This window comes from Cinclus cinclus, chromosome 5 (assembly GCF_963662255.1).
Source record: "Cinclus cinclus chromosome 5, bCinCin1.1, whole genome shotgun sequence".
In the NCBI taxonomy this organism is placed as follows: domain Eukaryota; kingdom Metazoa; phylum Chordata; class Aves; order Passeriformes; family Cinclidae; genus Cinclus; species Cinclus cinclus.
In genome coordinates this window covers 8,530,322-8,546,192 of record NC_085050.1, presented here as the reverse complement: position 1 = coordinate 8,546,192, position 15,871 = coordinate 8,530,322, and the positions used below count along the sequence as shown (strand labels likewise).

General features: G+C 41.7%; 1 protein-coding gene across 2 annotated transcripts in view; it reads left to right on the top strand.

The window, feature by feature from the left end:
* The window catches only part of ZFYVE28 (zinc finger FYVE-type containing 28), a 59,651-nt gene extending 51,950 nt beyond the window's left edge, over positions 1 to 7,701 (top strand). For both annotated transcript variants that reach the window (XM_062493328.1, XM_062493327.1), the window contains exons 11-12: positions 6,547 to 6,650; positions 7,570 to 7,701. In XM_062493328.1, coding sequence (XP_062349312.1) covers positions 6,547 to 6,650; positions 7,570 to 7,701 — 236 coding nt within the window. The remainder of the gene's footprint in view (positions 1 to 6,546; positions 6,651 to 7,569) is intronic.
* The last annotated feature ends 8,170 nt before the right edge of the window (positions 7,702 to 15,871 follow it).

Sequence of the window (15,871 nt, the reverse complement as noted above, 5' to 3'; positions counted from 1 at the left end):
AATTATTACCTTTTTATGTTTTCATTTATCAGTTTGTTAATGGGATAAAGCATAAGCGTGACCCTACTCACCATATTTGGGAGCATTACATTTATCCTTGTGAGCTTGATGATTTTAATTTTAATATTAAACTTAGGCAAATCTGAGTTTTACCATACATGTAGTTTGGAATAACTTATTACTTGGGAGCATTTATCTGTTATGACTGAGGGAAATGCAAGTATTTTTAATTATCCATTTAATGAAGTTAAAGGCAGACTAAGAAAGTGAGGTACACTTTGTGTCCTAGAATAAGCATGAGATATCTAGAAATCCAAAGACTTTTCTCAAGGAAAACCAGTAAGCATTATGAAGCTGTTGGTGTCCGTGAAAATATTTGCTGTAGCATCTCAGCTCTCTGGAGCCATACATGCATTTTCACTCCTTATCCCTCTAGCATCTGCACAGAACTGCCTTGCTCGCTACCACCTACTTAAAACTGCAGACATAATGGATTTGCTGTGGCTGCCAGTACAAATACCTGTTTGTGCCAAGTAGTGTTAGCATCTCTTTGCTTCTCAGCACGCGCTATGTCTCCCTGATCCCTTGCCATCCCACCCTCTCCTGTCTAGTCACAGCCCTGACTGCTCTCTAACTAGCAGCACAAGCACAACTCAGAAGTTCACAGTTCCAAGGTTCCAGCTCTTGTTGCAATCAGAAGTCACTGGGTCAGAAAAGCCCACCCACACTCGTGTATGTGCAGAATCTAATCACCATGGCTCATTCAGCCCCAGCTGAATGCTTCAATTTTTCTTTTGTCCTCTATGTGCCTATGGTTACTCTGTAATGTAATGTAATTTGTAATGATGACCAGCAACTCCTTGTAAAACGAAGAAGTTTAACTGTTGCGCAGTTGAGTTGCCAAACGTGTTCTGTCCACCTAACTTTCCACTTTTTCCTTTTTCAGCAGCTCCTCTTACACTGTATTAGAGGAATCTTAGCCTCAAATTTCCATATGGAGGCAATGTTTTATAATCAACTGAACATTTTTAATCATGCATGTAGAATTACGGGATTCTTACAGGTTTTAGGTTGTAGTGCAATAATTAGATCTGAATTAGGTTTAAGAACTTGCTCAGAGCCTTTTCCCGTCTCAAAACTATCCCTCTTTGTTGAACAATATGTGGAACTTGTTGAGACTTCCTTGCAGTACTGAAGGGAAAACATGCCATAAATACTGTAAAGAACAGGCTTATTCAATTCTGTAATGTCGTAACTGGGATTTTGATTAGGTTTGAAACTTTTTCTCTAATAAATACATGTTTTGAGTGTTCTAGTATGCTTTATGTAGATCTACATTATCAACCTTTTTCTATTTTATGATTGGTAGGTCTTACAGAGAATATTCCTACAAATGGTTACATGACAGATCCCAAGTCTCTGCTTCATCTGATTTAAAATAAAATTTTGACCCATATCTCAATGGAAGCCAGTGTTTTCTATGAGCTCCATTTTATATAAATAATTATTTTGCCCAAAGAACCAGTTGCTGATCATGTACCTGGACAGGATGGACACAGGATGACATCATTCAAGGTGTTGTTGAATCAGGCAGAGCAGAGGCTTGAGCCCAGGTTTGCAAAGCTCTGTGTCTTGGTGAAAGCTTTCTAGATTTTCACAGAAATTCCATCCTAAGAAAGCTATTTTACTAGAGCTGAAGCTAAGAAGTCTGTACCTCTTTTTTCTCTCACCCCCAAAATTTTCATCAAATCATATTAAGTATAAATTTATTTTTTTGAAAAATTTCAAGCTGGCTGTAATCAGCATTGAATCTACTGAGCAAGGACAAAGATTACTTTTGGTACAATTGCCTCTTAGAAATCTTACATCAAAGTCAGAAATTGCCCAGAATGACATGTGGGAAATCAAGTGTGATGAGGGACAAAAAAGGCTCGTTTTACTGTGGCAGTTGAAGTGAGGGGTGAAGTTCAAGTCACCTTAGTTTTGTACTTTCTGTGGTTAAAACTGTGAGAATTTACAATCCTGCTTTCATCAGAAGAGCTCCAGCAAGCCCTTGTGACCCTTTTTTCAGCTGTGAGGGTGCAGTGGTGTCAGTTCCACAGGCTGCTGTAGGAGCAGCCCTCTGCAGGTTAGTTTGGTAGAATATAATCAGGGTTATTTTGCATGATCTGCCCTGAAATCTAACGCACACCAGTGCAGGAGGAGCTTTCAGGTGGAGTTCTGAATTAGGAATACTTGATAAAAGCAAAAGATGCAGAAAGGGATCTTTTCTTGGTGAATTGTCTGGCTGTAACACAAACAGCACCACAAGTTTAGGGTTTAGCAGCTGCTCTTCAACAGGGAGTCGTGGTGTGCATATTTCTGATTTGTTTCCTATCAGAGTTTATATTTGCTAGCCTAGGCCTTCTGCAAGCTTCAACAACTTTTGGGATTGTTTGTCTCTCTGCGTCAGTCTCTTGTGTCTCGGCACCACAGAACAAACTGCAGCTTTCTGGGCTAAGGTTTCAGTTATCACAGTTGATGGATCTGGGTCCATGTTCTCTTCCTCTTGTCTTCTGAGACAGAGAGATGATCTTGGTTTTCTAAGATTAGATGGGATTGCATTAGGTCTAATGCACACATTTAAGCCAAATTAATTAATATGTTCTTTTTGACAGTTTACTGAGTCTGATTATTTTTTTTTTTTTGTCCATGATCATGGTGTTCTTTAAGTTCCAGCATCTTGGATTTATCTGACTTTTAACTTTAGGAGCAGAAAATGTTTTTAGCTAATGAGATAGCATAGGTGAATAGTAAAGGTGAATGCTTAAAGCTACAGAAGAAATAAAAATACAGTAAAATTCCATGATTTATGAGAAATTGTTATGCAAGATGTTTGAATAGTTCAGAGCCTTTTTCAGTCTTAACACTGTTTAATTTTATATTGTGCCTTTTCCTTTCTCTGAACTTTTTTCTTATTCGTTTGAATCCTTGTTTCTCTTCATTTCTCTGCCTTTTTTTCTTTGCATGCTTTTAATATTTTCTTCTAAAAATTATATCTGTAGTCTGTCTCATTAATCCCTTCCTTCCCTTCCTCCTCCTCTTTGATGTTTATACTGTGGACTTCATCTGTTTCCCAGCAGACTTCTCCAAACCCTCATTGCATGATAAAGCACTGGGCCAATTAACCCAGGAACAAGGTTTTCCCTCCCTTCCTTGTCCAAATCCCTGAAGCACAGGCAGATAATGCTTTAGAGACTGGATGTTGCTATTTGCTGCAGCGTGCTAATGGAGTGGTGTAGCCTGGAGAAGAACTGTAACATAAAAAGCCTGTGGATGCTGCTGCCCTGCTTCCAGCACATCTTGAGGCTCATGCTCGGGGTTTAATTTTCGTAACACACTCTCCACTCCTCGAAATGGAGCTTTATCCCCTCATGAGAGGGCTCTTCAGAGAGGATTTCAAAAGCCCATTCTATAAAAAGCCCGGTGACTCAATCGTTGATGTGTGTAAGTCAGAGAGACTGCTCCCAACACTCCCAGGCTTGAGCGAGATGAGGCTGGGGAAGGGAACCGAGGGGTGGGATCCACCAGGGCTTGTATGGGCTTGGAGAGAATTGGCAGGACTTCATCCTTCCTGCCAGGGTGAGCACCTCGGCTCCAGTCCAGGACTGCATTTTATTTCTAAGTGCATAGTCTTAATCCACATAACTCCGTGTTTGTTACCAGTGTAAGGCCATTTTCAGTCAGCTGGAAGGAGAGTCGTTGGGGCAGTGGCCCAGAGTTCCCTGTTTCAAATGTTACTTCAGTGCTGCACCACAGTGATTTTTGTGCAAGACATCACTCTCCTGATTTCTCCCCACACACTGACTGTAGCTGGGTGATGAGGATTAAAGCAATTGCATTTGTACAGCATTTTGAATGTTAAAAGCTGTTACATAACCAAGTGTTACTATTTGGGGGTGTGCTGCAGTGCAGCAGATCTTGGTGGAGCAGTTGGGATGTTGGGAGGGCACTAAACCCCTGTTTAGTTTAATGTCATTATTTACCAAAATTTGCTCTGTGGGGTTTTGCTTGTTTATTTTCTGTTGTGGTTGTTGGAGGGGGTTTTTGGGGGGGTCTTTTTGCAGTTATTATTTTGATTTAGTGTGGAGGCAAATCCATGCAGGATCAATTAAAAAATAGCTTTTTCAGCATTGCACTTCAAGGACATCAACAGAAAAATACTGGGGGGGAAGGAAAAAAACAACTGTCTTCCTCCCCCCAGAAAAGCAAACAAACCCACACCAAAGATTAAACAGCTGATAAGAAAGCTGCTTTCTGCGGATGAGAGTCTTTGTGGTGTACCAGAGTCTTTGTGGTGGGCTTGTGTTGGCTTAAAACGTGTGTGGCCTACGTGTGATCTGAGGGAGGGAGTGATGATGGATCCAGCTGCTGCAGAAGTGGCACAGCACGTTGAGATGTTGCAGGGGGTACAGAAAGGGCCTGTGCTTTGTGGCTTTTCTCTGAGCATTAAAATCAGTAGCTATCAGAACCTGGTAGCCCACACTGCAATGCAATTGATAAAGCATCAGTACCAAATTGAGCATCTTACCAAATTTGCTTCCACCTGATCTACAGAGGAGACCTGGTGGCACAGAGCTTGAATAACTTCCTGAATTTTGCTGTCTTCAGCATGAGTGAGAATCAATGGATAGTTAAATCCCTGAGAACATAATCTATGTAGAGACAAGTTTTAAAAATTAAAATATGAACCAGTAACATTGTTATTGGTTCATATTTTTGCTTTTTGTTTTGGACATATATGATAACCCAAGGGTCCTCCTGGATGGAGAGTATGGGGATGCTTCGTAAGGTTTGCCATGGTTTCAGATCAGAGAAAGTGACAAAAAGTTTTCAGAATCTACGTCATCAACTGATATTAGGAGTAAGTTTCATGGGGCAAGATACATGTACTGTCTAGGGAGATTGCACAAAAGGGAAAGAACTGGAAAAATCTCTTGGCTCCGCTGTTATTAATGCTTGACTTAAGCTGGCAGTCCTACATCTCCCTGCTGCTGAAGGAAGCCCTGCCTTTGAACCAGGAATTTGTAGCCTTGTGTCCCCACAGAAGATTTTCTGGTGAACTGTTCTCAGGGACAAGGTGAAGGCTTCTATGTGCGATCTCCTTTTTTTCCACCACATTGGTCATTTCTCTGCACATCAGCTTCTGGGTTTGGTTACTGGCTCTGTAGGTGTAACCTTTATCAGACTGATGTGCTCATTAAGTGAAGGATAGCTTCCTTAAGCTAGTTCAGCCTCTAAAATAGTTGAGAGAGTTATAAAAGCTGAGTCAAATTCCAAGTTCTCTGTGTTTTTTTTAATCTGCTTTTTGAGCAGTTTCTTACATTGAATACTATATCCTTTGCAATTTTAATTTGACAAATGCTGCAATGTGACAAACACATGAAAACTGATCATAGTTATGCTGGAACAAAATAGTGGATTTTTCATTTAATTATTTTTCTGCCTGTAGCTGTAGCCCTCTTAACCTCTGCATTAACTGCACCATATATTTTGTTGTTTGATAGTATACTCCTTGAAGCAGGGATCTTGCTTGTCAGGTTTATAAATCAGCAATTGCATGGCTTGCAAACTGTAAATAATACTCAGAAAGAAGCTGCATGCAGGGAATTTGGATAAATACAGTCAGCCATCCATGTTCACTGTGTCCATGGATTCCTTCTGGACAGAACTTGCTTTGCACTCATTAGATTTTTACCAACTTAATTAAGCAGTCAGTTTCATCATTTCTACACTTGTAACTCCGGACTCTGTGAGGTCATGTCAGCCTGTCGTGAGCAGAAACAGAAGGGAGCCCAATACCTTCTGCCTTGCCAAAACCAAATCATTTCCCTGCTTGTCTTTCATGGGAGGTTAGAGAGCTCACAGGAGACGTAAACAACTGAAACGTGCTGCTCGTGATAATGGGCAAGTTCTTTCTCTGCTAAGCCTTGTACATTTGATTTTGTGGTTTTACTGCAGTTACTGGTGACTTCCAGTAAGAGTCCTAATAATTTAGTAGATGATAATCAGGCTTTGGGTTTATTACCTGTATAGTTGCTTGCCTAATTACAGAAAAGCAGTTGGCATTTCTGGAGGGAAGGCTGAAGAGGCTGGGAATGATCTCAGCTCTAAGCTTGGTTTGTTGGTGGATGGCACTGACAAAAACACCTGTGATCCAGCTCTGCTTCAATAATCTCTTGTCTTCTTACTTTATTTTGCTTATCTCCTTTTTCCTGCCACTTGCATTTTACTCAAGTAGATTTTGAGTCCAAAGCTGTCATGGGCCATTTTAATGCCTCATGTGCTCTGCTCAAAGGTGGGTGCTTGGCAGAGAAGAGGGTAGTTGAGCCCTCCTGGGCATCCTGAACTCACTCAGCTACTGTTTGCAAAGCACCTGGAGAAATGCAGATGAAAGCAGCTGCTGTTATATTTTATTCTCCCTATTTCCTTGGGGATCTGGTAATCACATGTTTGGTTTTACTTGCTTTTGGTTTATGTTCTCTTTTGTTGCTGTGTTTCTGACAGATCCTCCTGACTGGGTTCCAGATGAAGTCTGCAGCTACTGCACTGCATGCAAGGCTCCTTTCACAGTCATTCGCAGGAAGCATCACTGTCGGAGCTGTGGCAAGGTAATGACTCAGACATGAGAGGAGCTGCCCACCAAAAACAGCAGCAAATTCATGTGTACCACAGAAACCCAGCTGCACAGCAAAATGTGCACACTCAGCCAGGGTTCTCAATTCACAGGTGCTTTTGTGTGCCTGGGCTGCCAACTCTCAGCCTGTGGTTGGGGAGGGGTTTTACTTTAATACAGCAATAAGCTGTATAAAGCAAAAGGCAGAATTCGCTGTTGAGATCATAGAACACTCCCCACCTCAACACCGAGTCACTCTGGACTACTGCTGTAAGCTCTAATGAGCCAGGGCAGCCTGCACTGCCAGGGGTGATGCACACACAGCTCAGCTGCAGGGACTGGGTGTCCCTTTGCTTTCTTTCCAGACCTGTGCAGGATCACTCTGCTGTGCAGGGCTGCTGCTTTGCAAGTTTGTGGGGGCAGAAGAGGGAGCGAAGGAGAAAAAAGCAGTCATGTACCACAGGAAGCCAGAAATCTGCAATCCCATTCCCCTTGCTGGCTGGTGTACAGGTTAGAAAGGAAGAGGGTAGAGAAGCTGCTATTGTTAACCATGTAGTGGACTTGCAGGAGTATGAAATGTGGAGATATTCACAAATATTCCCCTAGTCTTTCTTTAAAGCCAAGGGAGAGATGCTTCTTTGCACCTCTGATGGAGCTGCCTTCCCCTGTGACCTGCAGAGGTGGACAGGCCAGCCTTGGCTACTGTCAGTGCTGGGCACCCTCACCAGAGAGACTGAGCCTGGCCAGATGAACTGATCATTGGGTAGGGATTGCCTACTGGGGCCCTTCACTTGCTGTACTGACGACAGTGCTGGTGCCGGCTTATACAATCTTGACTCCCCTCCCTTGAAATCAATTTTGTCCCATCCTGTTCTTCAGAAGAACTGAAGAGAAATTTCCCTCTTGTTTTTCAGATCTTCTGTTCCCGCTGTTCGTCCCACTCTGCTCCATTACCTCGTTATGGCCAGATGAAGCCTGTCCGTGTTTGCACTCACTGTTACGTGTTCCATGTCACTCCTTTCTATAGTGACAGAGCTGGTATCTGACATATTAAACCACTGGTGTATCTTCTGGAGTCTTACATGGACTGATATATTTGACCTAAACCAAGAATTAACTTGAAAGAGGGACCCAGTGAGGGCACGTAAGCTTTGACATCTATTATTATAAATTTTGTACAGACAGTTTTTATTGCATTTTACTAAGCTGCTAAAGGGAACTACGAAGCGTCTGTAGCTCTAAGGCTACAGTACAGTCTTCCACAAATTTATAACATTAATGTTACGATGCCATATGCAGAACAAATGCACTGTGTGGAAGGAAATAGGGCTCAGAGAACAGAACAGGCATTGCTGCTTATCTTACGTGCTTGGAACAGAGTAGCCAGTTAATTAGTCCATGCCCAGCAGATCGGTCCCAAAGCTCAGACACTCCTGTGCCCACTGGAATCCCAGCACAGCTGTGGGCATCAGCACTCTCCCATCTGCTGCCGTTTAACTTCCCCATTTCTAGATTTTTGCTACCTATGCTAGGATTAATAAAAGCAAATCTATTCCAAATCTGTATTCAGTATTTACAAGGGCAAAATTTTCAGTGAATCCCAAAGGAAGCACTGAAGGCCTGAAAATAGTATACTTCTGTTTCCTTTAATTTACTGAGCAGAACAGTAACTCCAAGTTGTCTTCTTAAAATTTGTGCAACTTCCAGTTCCATAGTTTGGAGTTTTGCAAGTATTTATAATCTGAATAACTTAACGGCAGATCTTGCTAAAAAAATCTGACACAGAGGTTTGGTTTCTATATCAGCATTTAAAACTTAACAAGTTTCAGAGGAAGTGGCTACCAAATAAATGAATTCATATTAAAAGATATATTTTTTACATAAATGTCAAAAGTTTGGCAGCAAAATTTAGTAGACAAGACAAATTATTTATCCCATACTGAGGTTTTTAAAAAGGCAAATATGTAATGAGATATCCAAAAGGTCTTACAGAATAGAATGGTCAGCCAGAGACTGGTACTTGTTATCTACATTTGGCAGAGTAACCATGTAAAATAGTGCATACTGGTACTTCACTCATGCTAACAACTCAGAAGACATTTGTATTTATTTGAAACACCAGGTAATAATTCTTATCTCCACTCGAGGAGAGGAAAGAAATAAGACTCACAGGGATTCATGCTATGATCTTGCACGAACTATTTGCAGTAAGAGCTCCCTGAGCACTGAGGTTTCAAAGGCATTTGGACCTGCTTTGAGTTGGCCACATGAAAAGCAAGACAGTGTGTGCTGTGGTTACAGAGGAAAAGAGATCAAGAGCTCTTTGCTGTGCCCCCTTTCCTGACTCGTGGTGTTACACACTGTGTTTCAAAGTGGTAAATACAAAAATGAATGAGGAAGTTGTTTGCGGTATCACGCTCAAGAAAGGTCATCACTCAAAATGATAAGGCGAAACTGGCCAGTGTTAATTTTTTTTTTAATTTTATTTATTTATTTGGGGGCATTGCCTTTGCTCAGTGGTTTACTGTTCAGTGTTAATGAGCCATATAACGGTGCTGCAGTTTGGCACTACTGTCATTTTGATTCAGATGAAACAGCTTCACTTAGTTTATGTGTAATGCACAAGCCTTATGATGCTGTTTGTAGACAATGTCAGCTCTGATGTGTTTTCTCACTTATTTATATTTTTTATTATTATTACTTCCCTGAAATCCTTCTCATGAAATCCTTGGGTTGGAGTGTCTTCATTCACCAGAGTTTAGAAAGGCATGAGGTTGGGTGATTGGTGGGAGATGGGTAATGTGGTGCAAGCAGTGATACTTATTCAGGCTTAAATCTCAGGCTTCACATTGCAATGATTATTGCAGTTTTATTTTTAGGAAAAAAAAACAGAAAAACACACAAGAAATTTAATGCTTCTTTTATAGGGTAAAAAAAATTGCAACAAACTTCAATTGTGAAATAAATATGCACAAAAAGTTGCTTCTGTGGAAAAACTTATTTAATGCACTGAATATTTATTTAAGCTTGTTTTTATTTTGTAAATGCTGTATTTCAGAATCATTTCCATAAATATGATATTTAAAGATCTCAGACACTATAGTTTCTTATGTAAATACAGACTCCTATTTCTCTTACTGAAAAGCACAATGACTATATCAATACTAATATACGTTTGCCTCAAGGAAGACTTTCATCTTGTAATCTCTTCAGATAATTAAAGTGTCAGGACTTTCTACTTCCATGTGCTGGATTGCTCTTTCATTTTGGGGTATGTTTACATGGAGTGACAGCTGCCATCCTGTCAAACAAACTGGCCTTAAGTCTTTCTCACTTTGCAAATAACATGAAAGAAATTAGTTTTAATTTGAAAATGAAAGTCACCCATATAGTGAAGGGGTGGTGAATCAAAGCAGGAATAGCAGCATGTCATAAGCATTGCCTTGTGCTATCTCTTGCCACCAGCTGAAAATCTCCCTTCCCAAAATATCTTGTGTCAATGACCACTTCACACATCAGGCATGTTGATCTGCCTGTGTCACATCTGAATAATCTTTCCTGTGGGGGATACAACTCTGCAATGAAAACAGTGCTCTTTGGATCTCTGTGCAGTTATCCTTGGGAAGCATAAATACCCAGTGCTGCTTTGTTCTGCCCTCTGTATGAGATACAGCTGTTAAAGGTTTGATGAGAATTAATTTTCATTTCCAGAGGACTTAATGCTACATGGCTTTGGGATGCCATTTCAGTGGATAGAAAACATGTTACAGCTCCATGATGTTGGGATCTCAGCTTCAGTGGTGCAACAATGGGGAAACTATATGGGAAACCTGCACACGAACTTAAGATTGCATTTGAATTAACATGCATAATGTTTATGGGCAAATGATGCTGCCTTCAGGTGTGTATGAATAAGTGAACAGTAGAAATTTATCCTAAATAGACCTTTTAATCAAAAAGGAGATTTCTCCAGAATACATGTTCCACAGCAATTCTCCTGTTGGGGATATCACAATGGGAATGAAGAGGATAATAAGGTTAAGAGGATAAAAAGGTGAGAGTAGCACTGGCAAAGGCAGCAATGGTTCACCTGGTATGAACTCTCCTGTATGGCAGTTCCCCTCTGAATCATGGCTGTTTCCAGGGGTAAAAAAATAATTACAGACGACTCTGGAGTGACCCTTTCTAGGTCTCTACAAATCTTAGGAACATTTCCAGCTCTCTCTGGGTTTGTAAAAGCAGGTGGATATCAAGGCTTCCTCTGCAGTGAAAGAAACTTCAGTAAAATGCCTCTGCTTCCAGGGAATACCCCTGTCCAGAAGAGTCCAACAGACTGAAAAGCTGTCATACAGCATCTTGGTGAGATGGAACCTGGACTGAAGTGATGGGTGAGGAGTGACCTTTGTGTGCATTATCTGAGCTGGAAGGAGGAGGGAAGCAGGTCGCGTGTGGTTGTGCTTGTACTCGGGTGGGGAGTCGGGAAAGGCGGGCTGTGGGAGTGGGAGGCTGACTGTAGGAAAGCCTCAAACACAGCCCCAACAGAGACCTGCCTGGAGCTGGAGGAACCAGCTCTCAGTGCCTCGCTGAACTCTCAGTTCATGCAGAGTCAAAGCTGCTGGGGCTGCATCCACTGGTTTCCGTGGCAACCCCGGATAGCATCTCTCTTCCAGTGCCAAGACTGCAGCACTCTTCCTGCACAGGCAGGCATGGAGACTTCTGCTTTCTGCTTCGCCAGAGGGATTGTGATGGCTCAAACGTCTTCTTTTGTAACCAAGGTTTGTACTGCAGTCAAAAGCTTACTGAGAATTCTATTTTCTAATGACAGCATTTCACTGAATTATGCTTTATGTTGCTTTATATGGAAGAAATCATCTCTGTAGTTTCCTTCTGTCTTCCTTTGAGGGGGATTTAGCTCTTTTTCCTTCTCCTCTTTCACCCTTTACCCCATCCCATCACTCAGCTTTTCAGTTTCTGTGTACAAACTAGACTTACTCTGTGGCTTCCGTGGATATCTTACACATAGTGAAAAATTAAAATAACTCAAAGAGCTTTCATCTTTATTGCTTCCTGATCTTGCCCTTCAAGTTCCCAGGCACAGGTTTATTTCAAAACACTTGGTATCCTTGTACCTGCAGTAACATCCTGCCACACAGGTCCTTCCTGGCTGGCTGAGATACCATGGGTCTTGCATCAAGGTGTTTAAAGTTCTGCAGTATTCCTTTGTGGTGGAGAAAGGATAGATCCTAATTCTCAAGTTTTAATAGCTGTTAGTAAATTATAGATATTGCCATTTGGCTCTTTTTTCCTTTGCTCTTAAACCAAAAAATGATAAAATAATAGGCCAGAAGGATGAAGAGGAGAAGACTTGTTAAAGCAGCTCTGGAAGTGTGAAGATGATGTTTTAATGAAGTAATCGGTCTCTTTGAAAACAAGCTGTAGCTGCATGTGCTAGGAATGCTGGGGCTCATGCATAAAACAAACTGGGCAATTAGTCTTTCATGAACTCATTTCATTTCTTGTTTTCACTAAACATGAAGGCTCTGAAGTGTAAAGAACGATTTTCCCTTGTGTTTCACTCAAAGGTATGAAGCTGATTTTTCTTCTCAGTTTTTCTCTGCAAACAGCCACCAGCCTGCTGAGCCTCTGACTGAACTTTTCTGCAAAAGGGAAAATTCTGTGTCCAAAGCAGCCAACAGTGGGGCCTCTCAGCCTCCCATCCCTGAGGAGCAGTGAGAGGTGCCTGTGGGCACGAGTGACTGCAGAGGGGCTGTTGCTCGTGTCCAGCTGCTGAGTGATGGCTCCCATCTGTTCTTTCTCAGGAGCATGAGGTGTCTGACACAGCCCAGGATGTGAGGGACCCACTGTGCCTAGGAATGGCAGATCCAGCAAGCACTGAGCTGCATCTACCTCACAGAGATCTTATTTTTTGAAAATAAACCCAGGCCAGGTACTCACACCACTTAAGCAAGCACTTAAACTCATGGCTTACTCTACAAAGTCTTATTTATGTATTTCTGCACTTTTACATAGTTCTTCACAGGGCAATAAAATGTTAGTGTTATTTTTTATTCACTGAGTTAATAAAAATTATATAAAACAGCAGCAGGGAGGGTGTTTGAGGTGACTGCTTTCCACATAATATTTCAGCAATGGTCAGCTTTCAGATTTTTAGCTGGAATTAGGCTGTGGTTCCAGTGGGCTTGTCAGAACAGTGAAAGATGATAAGAACTAGTCCTGAATGGCATTTGCACTGGTAACCTCTCTGATGATGTGCTGTAAAACATGTTAAAAATATCTGTCTTTCATAAGAGGTGTGTCTGATGCACAAGTGCCTCAGCCTTTTTGGACAATTTGAAGAAAGCTGTCCCTCAGCATTCCAGGGCTGAGCCAGTGGCTCTGCATGGATTGTCCCAGTCAGATCCTTGATCATGAGAAGACACCTGTCAGGTGTGCTAAGAGCAGTGAAACTATCCTGGCTTTATTACCAAAGGATCTGTGCCATGCCATCTTCCTCTGTGTTTGAGGAGCCTCTGAGATAAAATCTTGATGCACTTGATAATTATTTTTTCTGGTCAAGATGATTTCTGATTGCTGCTTCACTAGCAGCTTTTCTGTTTATTATGCAGCAGTAAAGCCTGCTGGTATTGGGTTGTTTTGGTTTCTTAAATTGATTTCACTTTCTTTGGCTTATCTGCAGAAAGCTGGAGATTAATAATTGAAGATATAAACAGAAAAATAATCACTTCAAGTTCATTAATATATTTAAAAGAAACTACTTAATGATATTCTCAAATTCTGGGAAATTACACAGTAAAAACTGAACCCCAAGTAGTCCAAAAGTCCTGGGTGTCTGTCTCATATGGAACCATCTGGTTTTGTCTAGGACTTGTAGCTGCTGGAAAGCTGCAAGTTTTGGGGACCAAAACTTAGAGGTTTGAGCCAGTGATTGTAACTTCTTTGTCTAGAAATAACTCTCCCTTAATTTAAAAAAAAATAATTAAGGAAATAGCTATACTTCCCATGTAAAGAAGCTCTGTTCAAAGAAGAAAATTCAACTAATTTGGCCCAAGTGTCTTGGAACAAAATATGGAACTACCAATAATTAATTCAGTGACCTCTTTTATACCTTCTCATTGCCATGTCTCTTAGAGTTTCTTTCAGGACAGAACATCAGCCTTGCTTGGAGATCAAAGCAGAAAAACTTTGCCCACCTGTACACCCGACAGGCGTTCTTCTCTGTCATGTCTGTTCCTCACATTCTGCCCTTTCTCTTGCTTCTTTCTCTTTTAATGAAATTATATTGGAGATAGACTCTAAACTGAGTCTCAGGGAAAGTGCTTCCATATTTCTTTCCTGTAGGGAGCATTTGAAATATGGCTTTGTCTAGTGTCTGTCTCAGAAAGGTGCTTTGTGAAAACCTCAGGGTGCACACTTGCATCTAGATGCTGCCTCTACGCAACTTTTGACTTACACTGGAACAAGAACAAAGAATCCAAAGTAAAGCAGCAGTAAAGGCTGATGTAAAGTGTTAAAGCTTAAGGGTATCTTGAGTGCTTACTGAAAGTAGCCAGCACGTGCCTCTGCCACGACCAGGCAGGTGGTGCAGCCTTGAGCTGGGGATCTGGGACCTGTCCAGGCTGGAGGGAGAAGCCTGACAGCCCAAGGGACACTGCCCAAAGATTTTTTTTTTTCCACAAGCTGTTTTGCTAAAAGTAACTCCCAATAGAAATGCAAGGTGTTGTCTTACCTACTGCATTGAGGGTATTTTCAATAAGCTCAGAGAAAAACTCATTGGGTGTTGTACTTTTCCCACCTAGTGTTAAAGAAACACTGTTCCTTGGCAGGTGAAGGGGACAGAGAGGCTGTTGTGTTTTGCTTGTTGATTATATTTTTACACGTATTTTCTGCTTGCTTGCTGCAGTAAGAAATGAAAAAAAAGTGTTCACTTCTTGTAAATCTCAAATTCCCATTCATGCAACAAATAAGTCTCAAAGTGTGTTCTAATTGCAGAGTGCAAATAACTACCAATCATTAAATAATATTAAGTTGTTTTTAAACAGGAAAGTCATTAACCCCAAATCAAGCAATTATGAAAGTACTTCCTCTGAGAACAAATAGCTCAGAAGCTGCTGAGAATACCCGGTGCCATGTGATAAAAACCCTCTGCCCTGTGTGATGCTCCTGGAGCCCTTCCAGTGCCTTCCCAAGGTTCAGATGTTGTCACAGCATTAGCTGCCAGAGGAAGTCTGTTCTTGCCAAATCATATCTTCTTGGCTGCTCTTGTTCTGCTGGTGTTCAGCTCTGTCAGCCTCTGCAGGGTTGCATTTATTTGTGGTATTTATAAAATGAATGAAGCACCTGGCACAAAGGAGCATGGAACTGATGGGGAAAAGGTGTTGAGTGAGCATCCTGTTAAAAATGCTCCTGGTGTGTTTTGGTGTTAGGGAAAAGCCATGGGAGTGACCAAGGGCTTGGAAAACGTTCAGAGTTGCAGTCTATTGAATGTATCAAAGAGATAATAGTTGCAGACACCATCAGGAAATGTCAGCACTGGGTCACAGGTCTGGGAAGCCGGGTTCCTCCTGGCAGGGGTCTAATGGGAACCAACAGCCAGAAGTTGAGCTAACCTGAACAAACACAGGTGAGAAAGAAGATGTTAAATCTCCTGTGCACAGCCAACTGTTAACAGTGAGCTGATAGTTGTGGTGAACTCTATAGCTATGAGCACAAGTATTATTAACAAACACAACCTTGGGTGCTTCTTACAGGCACAGGGGTGCAGCCACCTATGTTGGGACTAAGGCAGAAATAAGCACTCGGGGCTATCCTGTGACAGAGGTCAGGGTCCTGGTGGTCTCAGTTTATAAATTGGTCCAGGAAGTTACCAAGAGGAAGGAATTCTCTGTGGCCTGATGTGCAGGAGGGATGCAGCAGTACAGGCAAAGCCACCCAGTGCTCTCCATCTTCCTGTTTCAACCCAGAGCTACTCCTGCACCAGGAATTGGCATTGGCACTGGGGTGCTAAAACCAGATGGAAAAGTAATGGATCCAACAAAAGGCAGAGGGATGCAGGGAGGAATGTGTTCCTATTTAGGAACCTAGTGTCTAAAAGAGGGGAAGGAAAATCCCTGACCACAGAAATCTCCCTCTGTTCAATTCTTAATCACCTACAGGAGTCACTTCCTAGTTTGCCAAGAACAGTTCTCCTGTCCTTGC